Genomic DNA, 21,964 nt, shown 5'->3' with positions numbered 1-21,964 from the left:
GAGGTACTTGTACCTTGATTATTTCCATTTCATGTTTCTTAATACTCCACTATAATACTTTTACAATTACTTTCCAATTTAAGATTTTAAAACATATGATCAGTTTATAAAATATGATGCACTACCCAAAAGTACCACTTACATGTTAATGCACTAATAATAATCAGTGGTGGAAGAAGTATTCAGACACTTTTCTTAAATAAAAGTGCTGCTGTACAAATACACTGCATTAAAAATATAAATATTAAAATATAAAAGTATAATGCAGTGAATGTATCAAAAGTACTCAATGCAGAAAAATGGCCCCTGTAAATGTTTTACTTTTATATAACATATCATTAAATATGTATTGCTCATGCATTAATGCAAAGCATGCTGCTACTGATGTTGGTTGAGATGGAGGTATATTTCTAATACGGGCCTGCAACTAATGATTATTACTATAGGTACAAATCTTCCACAGGCAACAGTTTCGTTGTCCAGTAATTTGCTTTTAGTCATTCAGAAAAAGCTACACCTGAAAACCTCTTTAGCGGACACCTTATGTGCTTTTACTTTGAAGGCTTCCTGTCTGCAGTCACGTCTCGAGCTTGACGCAGCTCTGATTAGGAGCGTCAGGTGGCGCGTGACGTCAAACCCAGTAACACCAGCGGGCTGTTGGCACAGCAGCAGGTCACCAGTCCACTCTGTGATATGGAAAGCCCTCCATGTTTGGCGCTTTGTGTACCATTTAATGTCCGACCATTAAGGAAAAGAAAGGAATATGCAAGAGGAACACTCTGTTCACAGGGTTTATTGAACAAGTTCACACACATTGGAGGACAAACAAAAGATACACTGCATGAGAAACATTCAAATAGGCAATAAAAAGGACAAACATTTACAAGCCAAAGTAAACAGCCTATAGATGAACCTCTGAAAACAGTCTTGCATGTAGAGCGAGTGGTTGAAGGCGGCAGCGGGTCGGGGTGGGGGGGGGGCCTGAAGCATTGCAGTGCGCTGGATGTGACATATAACAACACACTGTGAGATTAGAAATAACAGGGCAGGCGGAGGGTGGCTGGCAACACATATTATATCTCCCCTGTGATATCATTGAGGGATTTGGGTGTGCACTTAATAAATTCATGGTTAAGAGAAACCTCAAAATCAAAACAACACACGGCGAAAGAAAATAGATTGTGGCTAGATTTAGGAACTCATCAGAAAGAAGGGCACAATGTGAAACCACCAACAACCAGGAAGACTACAGGACAGAGTGGTGTCATGTGACAGTGAGACACCCAAACCGGGGAAGGACTTAAGCTGCAGCATGGGCCTTTGTTGTGATGGTCATATGATAGTAACATCGATTTAAAAACGTCCTCATTAAGTGCCTTTAACTCTTTGAGGTGTACTGCCTTTAGAAACATTAAGAGACACACCTCAAGAAATGATCCATGCTACTGTAAAGCTGCACACTTTGATTTCCACATGAGGTGTAAAAATGCTTTTGGCTAGAACCTATGCGACTATTTTAACCATGTATTTAAAACTAGTTTTAAGAGTTGCCCCATCTGAATCTAAGTCACAGCTATACATCCCTCAGTTCCCTCCTTGTGTCCCTGCTTGAAGTAGAAAACGCTCCCCTCCTTCCTCCCCCTCTCTTAATCTGCGTCACTGCAGTAGTCTCACTCGGCCACAAACCGTCGGTTTTCGCCCGTTCGTCTTTCAGCCAGCTCTCGTGTATCCTCTGTGTCAACAGACAGGCAGAGAAAGTAGGTTATCTGTCACATTCATCTTCAAAGCCACGGGGGAAGTGTGTGTATTGCGATAACATCTGACTGTTTTTCTGCATAACAAAGCCAGCTGAGGCAAATGTAATATTGCTGTGCTGTGGAACTTTAACTAACCAGATGGTGAATGATTATGATACTTGCATTGTACGCGGCTACTTGTCACGTAGCCCCAATGTGTGTGTGTGTGTGTGTGTGTGTGTGTTTTTTTTGGGGGGGGGGGGCGGGTCAACACAGTGCAACAGAGTGCACTCTTTGGGAAGCAAAGCCACTGAGACATTCAAGAACATGGTGGTGCATTTTTAGCAAGTTGGCCGTAAGTATGTGTGTGTGTGTGTTTGGATAAGAGTGTGTCGTTCAGTGTTTTGGGCTGATGAGTTGAGGCCCGGAGCTCCGGAGCAGCTCTGCCCCAGCTGCAGGCCTCGTCTCGGGGTTTTCATCACTGCTGACTGACCCCCATCTGCTGGTGGTCGGGCCCCGGTTCCCCCTCCATGTCAGCGTGGTAATGCTCAAAACTGTCGTCTTCTATGTCTGGCAGACCCAGCAGCTACAGTGACAGGGTTAGAAAGACAAGGTTGTGTTAAAGGTTGTGGCTTAAAGACGTGTGTGTGTGTGTGTGTGTGTGTGTGTGTGTGTGTGTGTGTGTGTGTGTGTGTGTGTCAATAGCACCAACACAATTTCATTCCGTCTTGTACGGAGGCAGTTTAAAAGCAACACATGTAATTTTCTGCCACTAGCGCTCTCTCAATCCAAACAAAAGATGGAGTTTGGTGCACGTCTCCTCTCCAAAGCAAACAGACCTGGTGAAGCAGTTTCACGTTAAAAATCAGTGTTTCTTCAAAGCTGTTCGGCTGCCGCTAACACTTGCTCAGTTTGTTTCTCTGATGATTGAACATCAAGACGTTCCAATGACTAAAATCCTTAAAATCTTTAGTTAAAAACTACAAAAATGTGGATTATAACTGGATAAAAAGTCAATTTATGACATTCACTGTGCTGACGCGTGCTCAAAAGGGGGATACATCCCCATGACAGGCAACCAAATGAAACGGAATATTGTTGGAAACATTTGGGATAATGTAAGTGCACAACTCAACATAATATATAACATAAGTCTAGTCGTTTTTACATATTTGAATGCGGAAATGTTACATATCACAGCTTTAAGTATTTAACTAGAATTACTCTTACGCATCAAGTAGACCAGAATATTCTAAGAGTTCACAAAAGGCCTTGAATCAAATTCTGGGAAGAGGTTGACTTGTTTTGTCTGCAGCAGAGAGAACAGAATGTATCAGACCCAGAAACAGTGAGCAGAGGTCACCGTGTGTTGATGCAGTGTGTTCAAGAGAAAACAGTGACTCCCAAGAGAGTCGCTCTCTCGTGTGTCCTTACAGGCCTGAAGGACGTGAAGACTTTCTCCAGCACCTCCAGCAGAGTCTTCTTCCCGCAGGAGGAGATGTAGTCCTGGGCCAACTGTAGGAAGGGAAGGCAGTCCTCACTCTCGCTCCACACGTGCTACAGACGCAGATAAAAGATGAGCAAATGACCAATGTGACTGAATGTCATTGAGATAAAGAGAGAAGGGCACCGTAAAGCTTAATTTTCTAGAGGTTAATCTATATCCCTCCATGTAATTACATTAGAGAATGAACTGACACGCTATAGTGACATACAACGTCCAGGAACCAACCCGTAAAATAAGTAAAGCTGGGTCAGGGGCAATGCAGCGCAGAAGACAAAGTAGAACAAAGCAGCAGATAAAGACACATTTCTTCAAGGATGTGCAGAGACAGGAGGGGAATTAACACAAACAGTGGCGGCGCTTTACAGTAAGACACAAGTTCGTAATGTGTATCAAGTCAAGTCGTTCCTGAATACATCTGAATCAAGAATCTTACAGTAGATGATGATACATTCACACTGAGACCAGACGTCCATGAATCAGTGTCAAACCATGAGCTCATTCAGGAACTCTTTCTTAAGTCAGAATTATGTGCGCCGTCATAATTAGAAGAAGAAGAAGCCATAATTCCTTGACATCAGACGTAAGAGTTTCAGTCGAATCAAACAGAAGTGCAGGTTGTCCACTACCCCCAAAAAAACCCTTGGTAAAAGCCGGTGATACGTCTGTGTAATTCAAGGTGCAGTGGGATCTGAGCTACGCAGGGGACGACTGGAGGAGCAAAATGTTACGCAGAAACGAGGATAATTCTGATCCCATAAATGTGTATTTAAAACTAAAAGAGCTTAAATATGCAATTCCTTCTGGTCCCTGGTAGGAGCAGATGTTTAATGTTTCATGTTGTGTGAACTCTTTCAAATGTAACCAAAGCATTTAAAACTACAAAGCTGCTGCAGCTATTAAAAGCATTGGATAAATCTGTCCATCTACTGTTATAGATTATGTATTAAGTGATGCTATTAGGGTGTAAAACTAAACGTGGAGTCTACAGGCTGTGTAGTAAAAGTTCGGGTTGTATTGACTATAAACACAGATTAAAGATATTTTAGGGGTTAACCCGCTGACACTGGACCACACATGAACACCATCCGTTAATTTACACCTTAAAAGGGTCTACATTTTTAAATGACTGTAAGGTAAACATTAAAGAGTTCATGCCAAACATGGGTATAATTAATGGATATTATTTTTAATAAGGTCATTTTAATATATGCATGAGTTTTAATGGATATAAAAACCTTTAAAATTGATCTAACGTCATGAAAACCATTCCTGAAATTATTATTAGTGGAATTTTAAGGTAAAAATTAACGATTTGGTTTCATAATGTGTTTTTTTTAGGAGTCATGTGAGAGTCATGTGAATCCGCCCGGGGGGAATTGGTCTCAGTGTTGTTGACGGGGCTAATATTGAGTTTAGGGACGGTTGTTCCAGTTTGACACTGATGGATGGACTCTCACATGAGGGTGTGCCTCTGCTGCACCGGCAAAAAACCCCATCTTTCAGCAGATCTCACAAAACAAAGCCAATCGCTCTTGTTTTCACCTGAACATGACTGAAAACTACTGAGACCGGCCCTGAGGGAAATTACAGAACTGGAAGCAGTGATGTGCAGCTGTTATTATGGTGGAACTGATCTCACAGCGCCCTCCAGTGAAAGGACGATAGAAGATTGTGAGGGGTGAACAACATAAACTGAGAAAAGGAATGTGTGTGTGTGCGTGTGCGTGTGTGAGAGAGAGAGAGAGAGAGAGAGAGAGAGAGAGAGAGAGAGAGAGAGAGAGAGAGAGAGCATGTGAGACACCCTGCTGATAGCAGCATTGATCAAGCAAGAATAACTAGATCTCAAAGTCCTGCAGAGAGACAGAGAGTTATTCACGCTGATTTGAGAGTGCATAGCAGACAGATAACTGTGAAAGTGTGTGTGTGAGTGTGAGTGTGTGTGTGTGTGTGTGTGTGTGTGTGTGTTTGTGTGTGTGTGTGTGTGTGTGTGTCAGGGCTGCAGCAGTTGACATGCTTTCAAAAGCAGAAGGACAATTGAGGGTTGCCGGGAAGATAAAGTGAAACAAAAAGGAAGGAAGATGAAGTATTTATGTACCTACGTGTTATTTAACCCTCTGTTGTGTTTCCTTCTCTTTAGCGTCAGTCTCAATAAGATGGTTTGATCCCGCAGCAGCTGGATTTATATTAATCTATTCTTCTCCAGCAGCCGCTCTGCTGTCTGTGGGACAGACCAGACTCATAACACAGCCACGGTCGCTGTGACATAATGTGTTATTGACTGAACAGACGCCCTGGCTCCTGGGTCATCTCCATCTGCTCTCCATCCCCGCCCTGTTAGCCCCTATCACTGAGCAGGAGGAGGGAGCAGGGCGGGTCCGGCGTCAGGAGCTTTCGGGTTCACTGCACCACGCTGGTATAGGACATAGCTAGTGTCAAGAAGGGCTGTAGCTATCACTGAAAACCCTGAGCTCATATCCTCCATATTGACCCTGGAGATTAGGGAATTTTATAAACTTAAGGAGTTTATGTTTCACCATTACATACACATTACACATGGCGGTGCTTTAACGCTGACCCTGATATTGCTTAGGGGCTTTAAATGTGGCTGTTTTTGGGGAAACTATTTTTAATTATAAGTAGGCAGGTAGGCTATTTCTTATAAATGTCATTTAGTCCATCATGTGGGGAGATTTTATAGCTGAACAGCATCAGATATTTAGATTTGTTTTCTTTATTTGTGTCGAGGTAAACATTTTTTACAAGATTGGTTTCCCCGGGACAATTTTAAATTCTGGATCAGAGCAGAAAACTGTCAATAATCCCTTCAAAATAAAGATATGAAAAGGTGTCCTTTGTTAATTATTCACTGTATGTATGCAGAACATCAACTTCTTTATTCAAATAACTCAGTGGATTAACTATGGAGATAATTATCTGCACACTTACACACAGAGTTTTTTGACAGCAAGCATTGGCCTTCATTGCTAGAAATAAAAAATAATGTCATTTAAATGACACTTTAAGAGAAAAGCAGAATATGCTACTTGTATTTCCCTCAGATACATGTATGTACTTTAATTTAACAGGCCTTCTTTGTGTTCCAAATACAACATGGTGGTCCACAGGGCTTTTATTTTGAAAGTTACAGGCCTCGTATTTTCTTGAACCTGGCTAGCATGACGGTGCTGTGGTTCAGAGGGTTATTGCAGTTGATTATGATGGAGGAAAAAACACCATCGACAGAGGAGTGGGAGGGTGTCGGGTGTGCACCCAAACTGAAATGACATCATTGCCCAAAGCCCCCCTCCCCTCTTCTCCTCTTCCATCTCCATCAGCCGGAAAACCGGGACCAACCGGGACAACCCCACCTCCAGCCACCCCTCGACACACCTACAAGAACACACATACACACACACACTCACTCACACACACACACACACAGTGAGCGAGAGCTAAAGGCCCTGCAGAAGCTCACTTACGAAACTGTCGTTGCCGCCGGGACACAGCACGTAGAAGGAGACGCCGGGCTCTGCGTAAAAGTCCAGCCGCCTCTCGTCGTCCTCCTCGGCGAATATGAGGTCGAAAGGGTTACCGGAGCACCACTTCTCCGCCGCCTCCACCAGATGCTTGAACTCCATCCTCTGTTATCCGGTCTGCGGTGGTGTCCCTGGCTCCCGGAGCTTGATCTCGATCTTTCTGGCCGTCACGGCGATGATGCTCAAGACAAAAATAACAGCTGATCGGACAGCAGCATCAGCAGCAGCCTGCACTACCGCATCGCCTCTAACGCACTGTCTGCATGGCCCGGGAATAGAGATAATAACACTGATGGTGCATTTAGAGCCTACCGGGTCTGGTGCTCATCCGATCTCAAAGCCCCATTCCTCTCTTCCTCTCCACGTTATGAAATCAGCTCGTCGGTCGCATGCATGCATACGCAGGAGGACGCTGGGAAAAACGCGATGACGAACAGTGAAGCCGGGCAGCCGTCCATATGTGAGGCGCTGCATAGCCCTACTGCCAAGTGTCTCACTGTAGACAACATTACTGTCTCATTTGAACCTGCTGCAGACGTCATGCAGTTATATCTGAACCCTACTGGGAGTTTGACATTATGCATTATAGAAACTGCTTTAAGAATATTATATAAACCTATTATGTGCTTTAAGAGAAAAAGACTAATTTAATCGTTAACCAATAAATCATGCCTAAAGACTGACATGATATAGATTTATCTTTATAGATTATATTATATCTTTATTGTTTTTAATTACTATGAATGAGTAGGTATAAAGTTTAAACTCCACTTGGTTGGTAATGTTTTTCATTAAAAAAAGTAAATATTCTTTTTCGCAAGATCCAGTTACTGGAAAGAAGTGGCTGCACATTCTTAAAATGTTTTACTATTTTAGTTTTGTTATTGGCAGGATACTATTTCTAAGGTCAGTAATGAACTCTCCAGCTCAGATAATAAAATATTAAATATTAAATATTAAATTAAATTAAATTAAATTAAATTAAATTAAATTAAATTAAATTAAATAATAATATAAATAATAATAATAATAATAATAATAATAAGTAACAAATACAAATACCAACAGTAAGGATTAGGTAAAAAAAAAAAGAAAAATTAAACTAATTTCTAAAACATTTATATAATCAACACTTTACTTTAAAACTCCTTTAATGACCTTTTGTTGGTGCCATACAGGAAACTGTTGTCTCCATAAACACCACAGTGTTTACAGGAACACAGCCAGTAACATGGCTCCAGTCTGACCCTCCCTGCTCCCCGGTGTCCTCTCCACCAGAGGGCGAGTGAGACCAACGATCCCATGCTGGAAGCTGCATCAAGCTCGCGACAATTATCTTCAATAACACCGGACTATATGAGCGTGTGTCCTGTCAAAATAAAAGCGTATTTTGGGGAAAGGTTGGCAGATAAGGTCATATAAGCTAAATCAAGTACATTAAAGTTACAGAACATATAGGCTTATTTTACAATTATGATTAATTAGGTAAGTATCACAATTTGCATGTTCTTTTAAATTGATCAACATTACAGTATGTGGACATATGTGTTATTGTAATGGCTTGTTAGGCCCTTAACTATGGGATCAGTTTTGAGTTCAATGCTAAATCTCTACTCTACATGCCACATTTGCAGAAGGACCTGTAGGCAACATTATGCAATTGAGGGCTTGTAGGTAGAAGGTCACATGTTTGATTCCTGAATTGACATAATACATCTGGGAAAAGAAACCCTCATTATCACTATTGAGGAAGGCACTTAACCCCGTACCGCTCAAGTTTGTTTTTTATATTATTTTATAAAGTTGTTTCTCATAGTATAAACATTTTGAGATATTCTCATGTCATAGCCCACTTTTTGATTTAAAAGTCTGCCGCTACACAAAATGTGCTTTTATTTTGAAAGTCCAAACCAGAAGTAGTCGCATTGATCATTATAGTTAGTTTAATAAATTATTTTCAACTGAATCTGCTGCCTGCCTATCCCTGAGGTTGTGATCTTCCACAGTGCGTGTCGGATCTCTCAGCGGTCAGACGCGCTCCTCTGCACACAGCGGACTCCTCTGCTGCTTTACACGCACCCTGAACAAAGCCTGAAGCATGCGAGGTGCTCAGTTTAAAGGTTAGTGAGGGCGGATCACAGCTGGACGCCCCTGCTTGTCCAGCACCCCGGGGGGTCGCGCTTTGTTTTGCAGTTAAGACACACATTCTCCTTCGCCAACAAATCTCCAGATTTCCTGAAAATGGATCCTTTACAAAATGGGAATAGTTGTGAGGAGGAGGACTCGCAGTGTGCTGAGGAGGAAGAAGAAGTAGATCCAAGAATCCAGGTGATAATAATAATAATTAGATCCAGATGTTTCCACCAGTGAAAGTGACATTGAGATGAAAATGGGAAGCCCAGTGAAAAGTAATCAGGTTGTGTGGAATATTATTTAAAACATGTTAACCTCACATCTAATGGAATATATATATATATATATATATATATATATATATATATATATATATATATATAGTCATGAAAAGCAAGGAAAATGTGAATTATTACTATTTTATTATAGTAATATTATTATTATTATTATTATTATTATTATTATTATTATTATTATTATTTATTACAGTATTATAGTAGTTACTTTGTAATTAACTGAATGAATGTGCTTTCCAGTCATGCAATAAAATCTAATCTAATAGAATATAAAAAATATATTATTAAGAGTATGTTCACACACACACACACACACACACACACACACACACACACACACACACACACACACACGCACACACACACACCCTGTCCTGCATGCTCAGTCACTTAGTAAACAAAAGTCACACAGTTTAACCTCCACACTGACGATCTGTGTTAACCATTCTCTCCTCTCTCTCTCTCTCTCTCTCTCTCTCTCTCTCTCTCTCTCTCTTTCCCTCTGTGCCTTTCTACGCATGCCATGTTTTCTGTAAACAGGGAGAGCTGGAAAAGTTAAACCAGTCCACAGATGACATTAACCGCTGGGAAAGTGAGCTGGAGGTAAGACGAAACACCAACCACCAACACGATTGGCGTTATCATCAGTGCCGCTCCGTGCCGGGCTCAACACTCAAACACTCACGTCTCACTTTCACACTCAAAATCTTACTTTAAGAAAGTGACAAATCTTGTAGGTGCTGTGAGATCATTTATGTTTTTCCAGTTTGCTATTGTGTGTTTCAGGATTTTGCCACAGCAACGAGGTGTTTGCATGGAAACAGTTTACACATAATGTCTCGCAAAGATGGAAATGTTCTAAATGCGGGAGCTGCTTCTCGGGGGGGAAATGTGGAAAAGCTGAAGCAGCAACCGTCACTCCTCCTTAATAACACACTGCACTGTACTGTAGAAACCGTTAGTGCTGCAAGAGGCGTAACTGTAACCTGAATGTTGAATATACACACATTTGGAGCAATCTAAATCCCAAGTGCTCTCCTCGTTTCCCCCGCAACTCCCTCAGCCTTCCTTTAAAAACACAGCCAACACTTTTAAAGCGGCTGTAAAATGAGGCGAGGAACAGCAGAAAGATGGATGTTTTTTTCTCGGATTTAAACATTTACTAGAAGGGTGACTGCAAGGCAAAAGTAAAAACATTCCAGAGGCATGCCATAGTTTTTCTTTTCCTCAAAGTAGGCCCCTTCTGTTTCTCGTTAGACCTTCAATCCCGTCTGAACGCCACAAACCAGAGCTGTAATAAATGTAACGACGGATTTCATTTGTATACACACATCTAAATGCTGGAGCCATATTGCTTAATTCATGTTTTCCAGCTAGAATCGGGATAATTCTTATAGACCCTGGTTAGGTTTACCCATATGATGTGAAGGAATTAACTGCAGTTTTTAGTAAAATGTACATTTCCTTCAATATTTTGAAGCAGCAGTTGTGTCACTTTTACAAATATGTACACTGACATGCAAACAGAAAAAGAAAGAAGGCAATTGAGGCAGAATAAAAATGGGGGAGCGGAAGAATGTGAGAAGTGCTGCTGGCAGGCTGCACACTGTTTCCCTGCAGAGTCTGGAGTTGATTAAGGACTGTACAGTAGATTCAGAGGATTCAGGACAAGCTAATGCCATGAGGTTAAATCCATGTTCAGATTTGAGGTCTGACAACATGAAGTTAAACCTCTCATGGCGGAGATCAACCATTGTGTGAGTGTGTGTGTGTGTGTTAAAGATGAACACTGTTTGCCATTACATATAATATATGAGCAGTAGTGTAGAGAATACACTTCCCAGCCTGCATGCTGTGTCACTATCTAATCGCAGGAACAGGAAGTCAGGAAGTGCGCTTCCTGTAGCGCCCTCTCCCTTTCCCCTCTTTTCCCCTCTTCTATACTCGTCCGTCAGTTTCACCAACATCCTGTTCAGGTGCTGCTGCCTTTTAAACTCTCCTCCTTGTCAATTACAACACATGTAGACACAAACTCATGACCCTTTATTACAATATGAGCTCTGGTGCTGTTAAGGATTCTTGTAACCCTAACCTTATCTTATCTAGAAAGCCAGCCAGGCATTTCCACCAGTTTTGAGGAGAACAGCTGTAATCAAGTATGCATCACCAACGGAGGGGGTTGCACAATGCACAAAGGAAGTAGAGTAGCAGCAAGATGTAACTGTAACTTTATTTTGAAAGGTGCTATATAAATAAAGTTTTTATTATTATTTGTGGTAAGAAAACGTAGAGAACTCTCTGTCCAACACGGTGCCACCTTGGGCTTTATGCCAAAAGATTCACACACACACACACACACACACACACACACACACACACACACACACACACACCATCAGTGCTCACAAAGAATGCATGTGCTTGTACTGTATTTGGGTAATGGTTTAGTGATGACTTGAATTAGAAGAGCTGCGTTGCCGTGTTCCAGCACGGAAAAGCCAATTTGTGGCTAAAGCTTAAAAACAGTCGTACTGGGTAAAATACCAAAACTGCTTTTCCCGTTCTGATTGGTTAGTACGTTTAAAAGCTAACATCTGTGTGTGTGTGTGTGTGTGTGTGTGTGTGTGTCTGTGTGTAGGACTGCCGTCAGCGGTTTCGCAGCCGTGCTGGTGGAAGCAACGGTGAAGCTGGACGAGCTGGTGAAGAGGATCGAACGAGCCGTGGACGACTCCAAACCCTACTGGGAAGCCCGCAAAGTAGCAAGACAGGTAAAAACACACACACACACACACTCACACACGCTCACACTCACACACGTGCATGTACACAGTCATTGAGAGGAGAGAGCTGCAGTTACTGAGGTCGGCAGACAGCGAGTGTGAGGGCAGGCTTACTGAGGATTAGCGATGAGAAGTTTAAAGAGCTCAACTTAGATCTACTTAAAGGAAGAACAGTCACGTGATGCCTATTTTTAAACTCAGTCACACCTCTGTATCCTAAACTAGTGTCACACACACACACACACACACACACACACACACACACACACACACACACACACACACACACACACACACACACACACACATTTAGTGTGGGGAAGAGGGATTGTCTGAGTTGCAATGAAACTGCTGCACTTGTCATATTTTTCATAATCTGCCTTGATGTCTTTGCTGGATCTTAGAAGCCTTTTGTGTTTTCATGCATGCTGCACTGTTACGGGTCGATGCAAAGTGAGGCAATAAACTGTCCCCTCTCCGGTGGGTCATGTCCTTTGCTGTGGAATTGCTCCAGCATGTTGAGGCTTTGATCTGATTGGGCAGCACCAGAACTTTAGAGTCCAGCGCACCCCTCTTCTCAGCCACTAAGGAAGAAGCCTGACTCATTCATCAGGCGGACATTTGTGTGTCAGGGATGAGCTGTCAAACTGAAATAGACTGTGTATCTATGTGAGTGTGAGTGTGTGTGTGTTGTGTTTGTGCGTGTCCTTGCTTATCTCTGTTGCAATATGACAACTGCTTCTGGCAGTACTTGGAGGTTTTGAATTTTGATGGGACCTGCGTTCACCTGAAAGGATCCAAAGCCCCTGTGTGTGTGTGTGTGTGTGTGTGTGTGTGTGTGTGTGTGTGTGTGTGTGTGTGTGTGTGTGTGTGTGTGTGAGCGTGTGTGTGTTTGTAACCAGGGGGATTACATAGAGCAAAGCCGATGAAGCCCCGCAGGTTAAACTGGCGTATTGTTTGATCATGACTTATGGATGAATATTTAATATTTAATACATGACCTATTTTAAAGGGATTCAAAATGCTTACCCTCAGTGACCCTGCCAGAACACACACACACACGCACACACACACACACACACACACACACACACACACACACACACAACCTACTACCCCCACCCATAAGCCAGTCGCAGCCCCCAACCCCCCATGTTTATCCCCCTACATTCCAACAGACTGGGGGGCGGTGTATAGGAATTTGCCTGTACTGTCCTATCCTTTGTCCTTTTTACCCAGCATTCTGTTCTGCACCACTGCCTGTCTGTCTGCCTGTCTGTCTGTCTGCCTGTCTGTCTGTCTGTCTGCCTGTCTGTCTGCCTGTCTGTCTCTGGTACCCCGTCTCTCATTTTGTTCATGCACCTCTCCACCCTCCATCTCTCACGTCCAGAAAACGGACTTTCGAGAGACAAAAGCAGCATGACAGCGTCTGACGTGATTGAAACTTGAGGTTTGCACTTTTATACACACACACATATGGGAGGATCTGAATGCATATAGGAGGTGACAGCATGTCATCGTATTTCAGCACAAAACCATCGTATTGTTTGCCAGATATTGTGGGTTCCATGACATTAAGTTAATTAACTGAGAACAATGCTCATCGTTGGCATGCCGCCCCGTGCTCAGCGGGCCTTTGTGTCACGAAGATAACAGCAGATTGTGTCCTCCACCCCTGATGAATGTTACTCACTGGGGGGCTGAAGATTTGTCATTTGTTTTTGTTTTTTTTGCATAAGTAAAGAAAGGCAGAGACTCAAATCTTCACTGTGTTTGGTCAGCTTAGCCACGGACAACACTATGAGTACACATGAAGTGTGCTGCTGCTCTGTCTCGGGAAAGAGAGAGAGAGACTTGACAAAGACCATTGATGGATATTGTTAAAGTCTCAGTTTTCCTCATCACAAATCCATCATCCTCTCTCTGTTTTCCCTGCACCCCCTCTCTTCTCCAGGCCTGGGAAATGGGTCATGACTGGGGACAAAGACGAGGGAGTCATCTTTTGCCACTCAAACTAACAGATTACACCTCAAGAACAGCTGTTATCCTCCCGTTCCCTTCCTCTATCTCCTCACCTTCTCGAAAAGGGACTTGACACCCCTGAGATAGGATATCTAACCGCTGCAACACTCAAGATATCCCAACAATTCAGGACACAAAAGACGCCAGCTTTTGGATTTTCTACTATATCTGTGAGACGATGCAGATCTCCACTTGCTCACGTCACTGTCTGAGTCTTTATCGTAAACATGGCTGACAGTGGCAGGGGGTCATGTCACAGGGGTTAATGTAAGAGAGAGCCGGGGGAAGGCCGTGAGAAGTGACTTGAAGTGAGAACAAACAGAACTGCAATCAGATCAACATTTCAGCACGTTTAGATCAATGTTTTGTGTTTCAAGACGCAGATAATTAGCTATTTCAATGAAAAAAGCTCAGATGAACCTTCGCTCAGCTTGTTTCTTTAACAACTTAAGATAGAATCCTTTATCCGGTTAAAATATATAGATAAAGACAACCAAAATCTAAAAATGTGTGAATAAGAAGTCCATTTATGAAACCTTCTGGCAGACCGGCGCAAACGTTTGGATTTCAAACAATGTATGTTTAAAACTGTGAAACGGTCTATAGTTGTAACATGAATGGAAAGCTTTATTTTTATATTTAAAATGGACATTTAGCTGCGACACCGCAAACAATAATCCATTCATAATGCTCAAGGATAGAAACTAGGGAAATGACTTTTCCATTGTAGCATACAGTGCAGTCAACGCAGACAGGAAAAACTGTTTTTAAAAAGGTCAAGGGTCATACTGACGGAGTAACAGGGTATGTTAGAGAATATCAAATGGTTGCACACCACTTATAACGGATAAAACTTCAGTTTGAGGGGAAATGTGTCCTATTCAACCGCACTGTGAACAATGTACTGTAAGCTCATAAAGCTTTTCAAGGACTAGAGGAAGTCAGTGGGACCGCCTGTTGATGTCTCAGATTCAAGTGAAATGATGTGCCCGATAGTTCGAAGCAGAATTGTTCACAGATGGAACCTTTTTGCTGAAAATCTGCAAAGATGGGCAGAAGGACGAGGATGTTGTTTTGTTTTACCGTGTTTATAATTCATGTAGATGGAGAGCACGCTGAAAACTAACATCATAAACAATATGTATGCATCACAGCCCCAGATAACTTGTAATAATTTGTTTTGGAACAAGTTGTTATGATAAAAAAGTAATGCCTTTAATACCACATTTATGTGTATCATATATTATTAGCACAAATTAAATTAACTAATTACCCGGATAACTAGATGTTCCTTTATTAGTTCTTATCTTATCCCAGGACATCTGAGAGGACTCACAGTAGCTGCTTAGTGTTCAGCCAATACACTGACCTTTAAGTCGTGCCTGTCTGAGTGGAAAGAGTGGGTCTAAAAATGTCCAGCATGATGGGAAGAATCCTCCTATTGACTGTGACTGTGGGCCGCAGGAGCCCACTAACACTGTGTCAGGGTGTGTTAGTGACAAAGCTCCTGTTTGTCTTTTGGATCAAGGATCTTTCTGTGCGGGTTTATATGTGCAATCTCTTCACCCCTGTATAGGGAATCAACCATAGTTCCTCCAGAGGACATACAGGACTGTCTCAGAAAATTAGAATATTGTGATAAAGTTCTTTATTTTCTGTAATGCAATTAAAAAAACAAAAATGTCATGCATTCTGGATTCATTACAAATCAACTGAAATATTGCAAGCCTTTTATTATTTTAATATTGCTGATTATGGCTTACAGCTTAAGAAAACTCAAAAATCCTATCTCAAAAAATTAGAATAGTTCCTCAGACCAAGTAAAAAAAAAGATTTATAACAGCAAAACAAAATCAAACATTTGAAAATGTCCATTAATGCACTCAGTACTTGGTTGGGAATCCTTTTGCACGGATTACTGCATCAATGCGGCGTGGCATGGAGGCAATCAGCCTGTGGCATTGCTGAGGTGTTATGGATGCCCAGGATGCTTCAATAGCGGCCTTTAGCTCATTAGCATTGTTGGGTCTGGTGTCTTTCAGCTTCTTCTTCACAATACCCCACATATTCTCTATGGGGTTCAGGTCAGGGGAATTGGCAGGCCAATCGAGGACAGTAATGCCATGGTCAGTACACCAGTTACTGGTGGTTTTGGCACTGTGGGCAGGTGCCAGATCATGCTGGAAAATGAATTCCTCATCTCCATAGAGCTTTTCAGCAGACGGAAGCATGTAGTGCTCTAAAATCTCTTGGTACACAGCTGCATTTACTCTGGGCTTGATGAAACACAGTGGACCAACACCAGCAGCTGACATGGCTCCCCAAACCATCGCTGACTGTGGGAACTTCACACTGGATTTCAAGCAACTTGGATTTTGCTCCTCTCCAGCCTTTCTCCAGACTCTGGCGCCTTGACTTCCAAATGAAATACAAAACTTGCTTTCGTCTGAAAAGAGGACTTTGGACCACTCTGCAACTGTCCAGTGCTTCTTTTCCATAGCCCAAGTCAGACGCTTCTTCCGTTGTCTTGAGTTCAGAAGTGGCTTGACCATGGGAATACGGCTATTGTAGCCCATTTCCCGGACACGTCTGTGAACAGTGGCTTTTGATACCTGGACTCCAGCTTCAGTCCACTGTCTTTGAAGCTCCCCCAAATTCTGGAAGCGACTCTTCTTCACAATGCTGTTAAGGCTGCGGTCATCTCTCTTGGTTGTGCAGCGTTTCCTGCCACATTTCACCCTTCCAACAGACTTTTTGTGGATGTGCTTTGAAACTGCACTCTGTGCACAGCTTGCTCTTTGAGAAATTTCTTTTTGTGTCTTACCCTCCTGATGGAGGGTGTCAATGATGGTCCTCTGGACAGCAGTCAGATCAGCAGTCTTCCCCATACTTGTGATTTAGTTTACTGAACCAAGCTGTGTTTTTCAAGGCTCAGGAAACCCTTGCAGGTGTTTTCGAGTTAATTAGACGATTCAAGTGATTCGTTGAACACCCTACTAGTATACTTTTTCATGATATTCTAATATTTAGAAATAGGATATTTGAGTTTTCTTAAGCTGTAAGCCATAATCAGCAATATTAAAATAATAAAAGGCTTGCAATATTTCAGTTGATTTGTAATGAATCCAGAATGCATGACATTTTTGTTTTTTTAATTGCATTACAGAAAATAAAGAACTTTATCACAATATTCTAATTTTCTGAGACAGTCCTGTATATGTCATAAGATGCACTCTGCAAGCAACACATGGACAACCGCTGCACTCATACCACGTGAGAACTTGCTGGTAGAAATTAATGTCACGATGGCATGATTTAAGATTTCACACTTCATTCATGACACCCCAGTACATCATTAAACCCTAAACTCCACAGCAGTAATGTTCACCACCTGGAAGCTGATTCACATTTTCATTTTGACCCCTCTCTCTGATCTCCAGGCCCAGGTTGAAGCCCAAAAGGCCACTCAGGATTTCCAGCGGGCGGTGGAGATCCTGCGGGCAGCCAAGGAGACCATCGCCCTGGCCGAGGAGAGGCTGCTGGAGGAGGACAGCCGGCAGTTTGACTCCGCCTGGCAGGAAATGCTCAACCACGCTACACAGAGGGTACGAACATGATGCAAAAAAATAAAAAGGTTCCATCCTAACAAGTCATTTGTAGTTGAGGGTGAGGAGATAAAGCAAGTGGACGTAGTCGATGTGATTATACTGGAATTGTCCATCTTTTGCTTGGCTTCTACTATCGTTAGGCGATATGTTATGTTAGAATTATCCAACCAGCCAACAACCTGCGATTGCCAAGATATTCGTGCAAGTGTAGCGCGCTCATTGGGCGGGGAAGTCCCCTCTCCTCACTTGTAATTTTCAGCGAATGCAATCATGGAAGAGTTTGAATACAAATCATCTATTCAGGATTATTTTGGTTTTAAATCGACACAACCAGCAATTAAACAATTTGCAAAAAATACTAACACTACCAATCTGTACAAGCATTTGCAAATACACCATCCTGCAGAGCATACTACGCCAACACCGGTGCAGCGGTGTAGTGGAAAACCCTGCGTCGCCGTAGTTTCTACAGTCAAAATAAAGCTGCATTGTTTGTTTCAGGTGATGGGCGCAGAGCTGGAGAGAACACGCAGTGAAGCTGAACACAGGAAAACAGCAGCCAATTACAATTCCTGTATAAGCCAAATGAGGCAGTTAGAGAAGAAACTCAAACGCTCCATCAACAAATCCAGGTCTGTGCCTTTTGTCTCCTCTCTCAATGTTTCCTTGTCCTTTCCCCCCAGCTTGGGCCTCACGTGTGTGTGTGTGTGTGTGTGTGTGTGTGTGTGTGTGTGTGTGTGTGTGTGTGTGTGTGTGTGTGTGTGTGTGTGTGTGTGTTTCTCTGTGAGAGCGCAGGGCAGGGCCTTATGTCATCTGATGCAGTCCAGATGTTTCATGAGTTGGTTGCGCAGTGTTGGGTGTGCTCCATTTGTAAGAGCCAAGGAATGTGACTGCTCACAGGAGTGTTATTCTTCCTCCAGTGACAGTTGGCACCATTTCTCCCTCCTCTCTCTCATTTCTTCTTCTTTTCTCCCCCTGTAGGCCATATTTTGAACTGAAAGCCAAGTATTATCTGCAGCTTGAGGTATGTATGTCAGCAGGATCTTAAACAATTTGAAGATACGTTAAGCTAAATCAGTTCAAAGCATTGTACTTTATACATTTCAAGCAAAGCTAATGTCGGTCAGTCTGTCAATCACTTTGTTTCATACTGAAATATCTCACTTAATTCATGTCCCCCTGAGGATAAACTGAAATAACTGGTGAACTCATAACTTTCCACCACTTTAGTTTATGACCAGATATCTGCAAAACTAATGACAACTGTACTTAATTATCAAATGTTAGCATAGTAACATGCTAAACTATGGAGGCGAACAAGGTAAACATTAAACCTTATGTGTGTTAGCCTGTTAGCATTGCTGGCGTAAGCATTTAACTTAAAGTACCACTTTGCCACAGTAGCCTCACAGGGCTAGCATGGCTGTAGACTCTTAGTCGTGTTAGCTTCAAGGAATGAGAGCACAACGTTCATGCTAACTTAGCCAAGGAATCACTTTTATTTTGTGTTAAAATGCATATAAATCCCATGTGCACAGTTGTATCAAGTAGGTGTGTTCCTAAGACCCTGTGTTTTTATTTCTCATAGCAACTCAAGCATCATGTGGATGAGCGTCAGGCCAAACTTGTGGTTGCTAAAGCAGATTACCGCGCAGCGCTACGCAACTTGGAGAGCATCTCCGAAGAGATCCATGCCCAGCGACGCTCCCTGGCCATGGGAACCAGGGAGCAGGGTGTTGGTGCTGAGGGAGATGGGGACAACGAGGACATCGCCAACTTCAAGATGGAGTCAGACGGTCTGTCAAGTGAGTGCAACTAGAGCGTGGAAATAAATATGCGTCCATGTCGTCCTGTGTTGTGAGTCTTTGTTTGTTTCCACGGTGCATCTGTACGTCTGCATGTTTAATGTCCATATCTGTGTGTACGTGTGTTTCAGTGGTGTCCGTATCCATTGACGAAGAGGGCAGTCACAGTAGCAGCTCAGAGGAGGACACCGGCACACTCTCCCCTTCCTCCTCACCCAGAGCCTCTCCTTCCTCATCCTCCTCCCAACCTTCCACCTCTGCCTCCACCCCCCTGGACATGCCCTCCTCGCTCCACACCCCCTGCTCCAACCTCTCCTCCTCCCCCTCTTCCTCCGTCCTCTTCACCTCCTGTCCTGGCGGGCTGGAGCTGGCGAGCCCCTGTAGCTCAAACGACCCAGACTCAGTGTGGGCTTCTGGGCATGTCTCGCCTCTCCTGGGCCCTCGCAGCCAGTGCAGTGGAGCTTCCTCTCCAGACTGCGACCAAGAGAGAGGTGTGTGTTCATCCTGATGATGTGATGCTTCGTCCTATATGTTGACATTTTGTTTTTGTAGTGGAGCAATAAAACAAATAGTTTCAAGTCACCATCTAGTTTTCTTTCTTAGATTGTGATTAGAAGATCAATGCCCACTTTTATGTAAGTTCATGTAAGAGCAGAGCTGGAGTCAGGAAGGGGGTTAGCCTAGCTTAGCATGAAGACAGGAAGCAGGGGGAAACAGCTGGCCTTGCCAAAAGTTAAGAAACTAAAGCTCACTAATTAACACGTTAATTCTTTAATCATGTAACATGTTAATGTGCTATAATTATGTGATTTGTTGTTGATTTGCTGGACTCCACTAGCGTGTGCTAAGCTAAGCTAACCAGGTCCAAGACTCCAATAAACACAAACACGAGATGGAGTTTGATGACATTAACTGGAAAATGTTTGGTTTTCAGTTAGCAAAGATGAATTGGTGTACCCATGGTTTAACATTAACATGCACATGTTCTCCATTACATGACTTCTGTTTGTGTGTGTTGCAGGTGACAGAGCAGAGGGAGCGGAGGCGTCGCTAGAAGCCGGTTTGAACAAGCTAACCTTGACTGGAGCACAAAAACAAGAAGGGGACTCCGGCGAGGAACAAGACCCCCATTGCATTAATCCTGACATTTCCTCTCCCAGCTCGGCCACTGCAATTCTGCTACTCAACAGCATCTAATTTACGCCCGGCACACTTAAAACATTTACTGTGTCCGGCCTCAAGCCTCAAACTGGACCGTGGCAGAAGACGTGGAGCTACAACCAACCTGACATCGTGTCTCCATATCGTGGTGTCATATTAAAGGTGCTATACGTAGTACATCAGTGCAACATTGTCAAATAGATTGTGAACCTGTGTTGTAAACAAATGAGAGCAGGAGCATGAGGATTGGTATTATTAGTGCTAGTGTTATATAAAAGCTGCATTTCCCATAAATCTCCTTGCTTCCTGTTGCAAAGAGGATGTTGCTTGTTGCCATTTAATTGATTTCACTAACTCTGTTTCTACTAAAAAAAAAAAGAACACATCTATTTTGTGCCACAAAGAAATGTGTGTTGTACAGCAGTATGGCACATTTTCTTTCCTTTGTCATATTGTAGAGGATGTTAATCGTCTCAATAATAGTGTGACCTGTCTACAGCTTTATAGAAATGTGTCAAAGTTACTGTGGTATACAGTTGTTGATGTAAATATGCTACAGTTGGCACCACAAAGACATGTCATGTGATCAAAATGGGACAAAACAAGCTGTCAGATGTTGGATTATGTCTTGTTCTACCTTGATTATTGAGCTCCTCGTGTAGCTCCTAAATGTCACGTTCCAATGTAGGACGTGGAGACTATTTTGGAGGAGGAGCGTGGAGTACAATCAGTACTCTGAACACTAAACTAAAGAGACTGAACACACATGGTCTTCCGTTTGGATGAGTGAATGAGTGAATGAGTGAGTGAATGAGTGCAGCTCACCATCTGATGTGGTGGCGATCGAGTAAATGATTTTTTTGAGTGCGTGTCTTTTTTTGAGAAATGTTCAAATACTTCCCCGCAGTACAGATACTCTATATTTATACTCCTGTATTCTTGTAAATGAACCGTGTTTTGTGGTTACCGTTGTTATTGTTTCGACACGAAATAAGCAATAAACATGTGATACACATAACTGATCAACTCTTTTTGCACTTACGGTTATAAAACTAAATATTGGTCATCAAAGCCTCATTTGATATATGCAGAATTATACTTTGAGCAGGATCATGTGCTATAAACTGTTGTGTTTGTCTGGGGTGTTGAGAGAACTCTTACGCAACAGCAGGGGTTACAGGAACCTGCGTGCTCTCACACAGCTGTCCTGTACTAACTACCACAGTTGAGTGAATTGCCTGCTTTGTGCACAAATATTATATTGCGTTATATTTTGGGAAATACACTTATTAAGCTTCCCCCGGCTGTCGCTTAGTTTAGCACACAGACTGGAAACAGAGGAAAACACCTTGCCTTGCCTTGTCCAAAGGGAACTAAATC

At 42.6% G+C, this 21,964-nt stretch overlaps 1 protein-coding gene and 1 pseudogene across 2 annotated transcripts; one reads left to right on the top strand and one right to left on the bottom strand.

Annotated features, from left to right (window-relative positions):
- Positions 1-777: 777 nt before the first annotated feature.
- mturn (maturin, neural progenitor differentiation regulator homolog (Xenopus)) lies at positions 778-7,186 on the bottom strand. Of its 2 annotated transcripts, XM_029442723.1 has the most exons (4): positions 6,723-7,186; positions 3,171-3,293; positions 2,230-2,322; positions 778-1,732 (listed from the first exon to the last, which is right to left on the bottom strand). In XM_029442723.1, the coding sequence occupies exons 1-4, from the start codon at positions 6,879-6,881 to the stop codon at positions 1,574-1,576; spliced, it is 534 nt and encodes a 177-aa protein (XP_029298583.1). In that variant the 5' UTR covers positions 6,882-7,186; the 3' UTR covers positions 778-1,573. The 2 variants fall into 2 exon arrangements, with proteins under 2 accessions (XP_029298583.1, XP_029298584.1); XM_029442724.1 differs by lacking the exon at positions 778-1,732 and having other exon boundaries at positions 1,988-2,322; positions 6,723-7,179.
- Positions 7,187-8,862: 1,676 nt separating this feature from the next.
- Positions 8,863-21,586, top strand: LOC115015424 (SH3 domain-binding protein 5-like; annotated as a pseudogene).
- The last annotated feature ends 378 nt before the right edge of the window (positions 21,587-21,964 follow it).

Source organism: Cottoperca gobio, chromosome 11 (genome assembly GCF_900634415.1).
Source record: "Cottoperca gobio chromosome 11, fCotGob3.1, whole genome shotgun sequence".
Classification (NCBI taxonomy): Eukaryota; Metazoa; Chordata; class Actinopteri; order Perciformes; family Bovichtidae; genus Cottoperca; species Cottoperca gobio.
The sequence above is the reverse complement of the archived record's forward strand: the minus strand, read 5'-3'. Positions and strand labels throughout refer to the sequence as shown.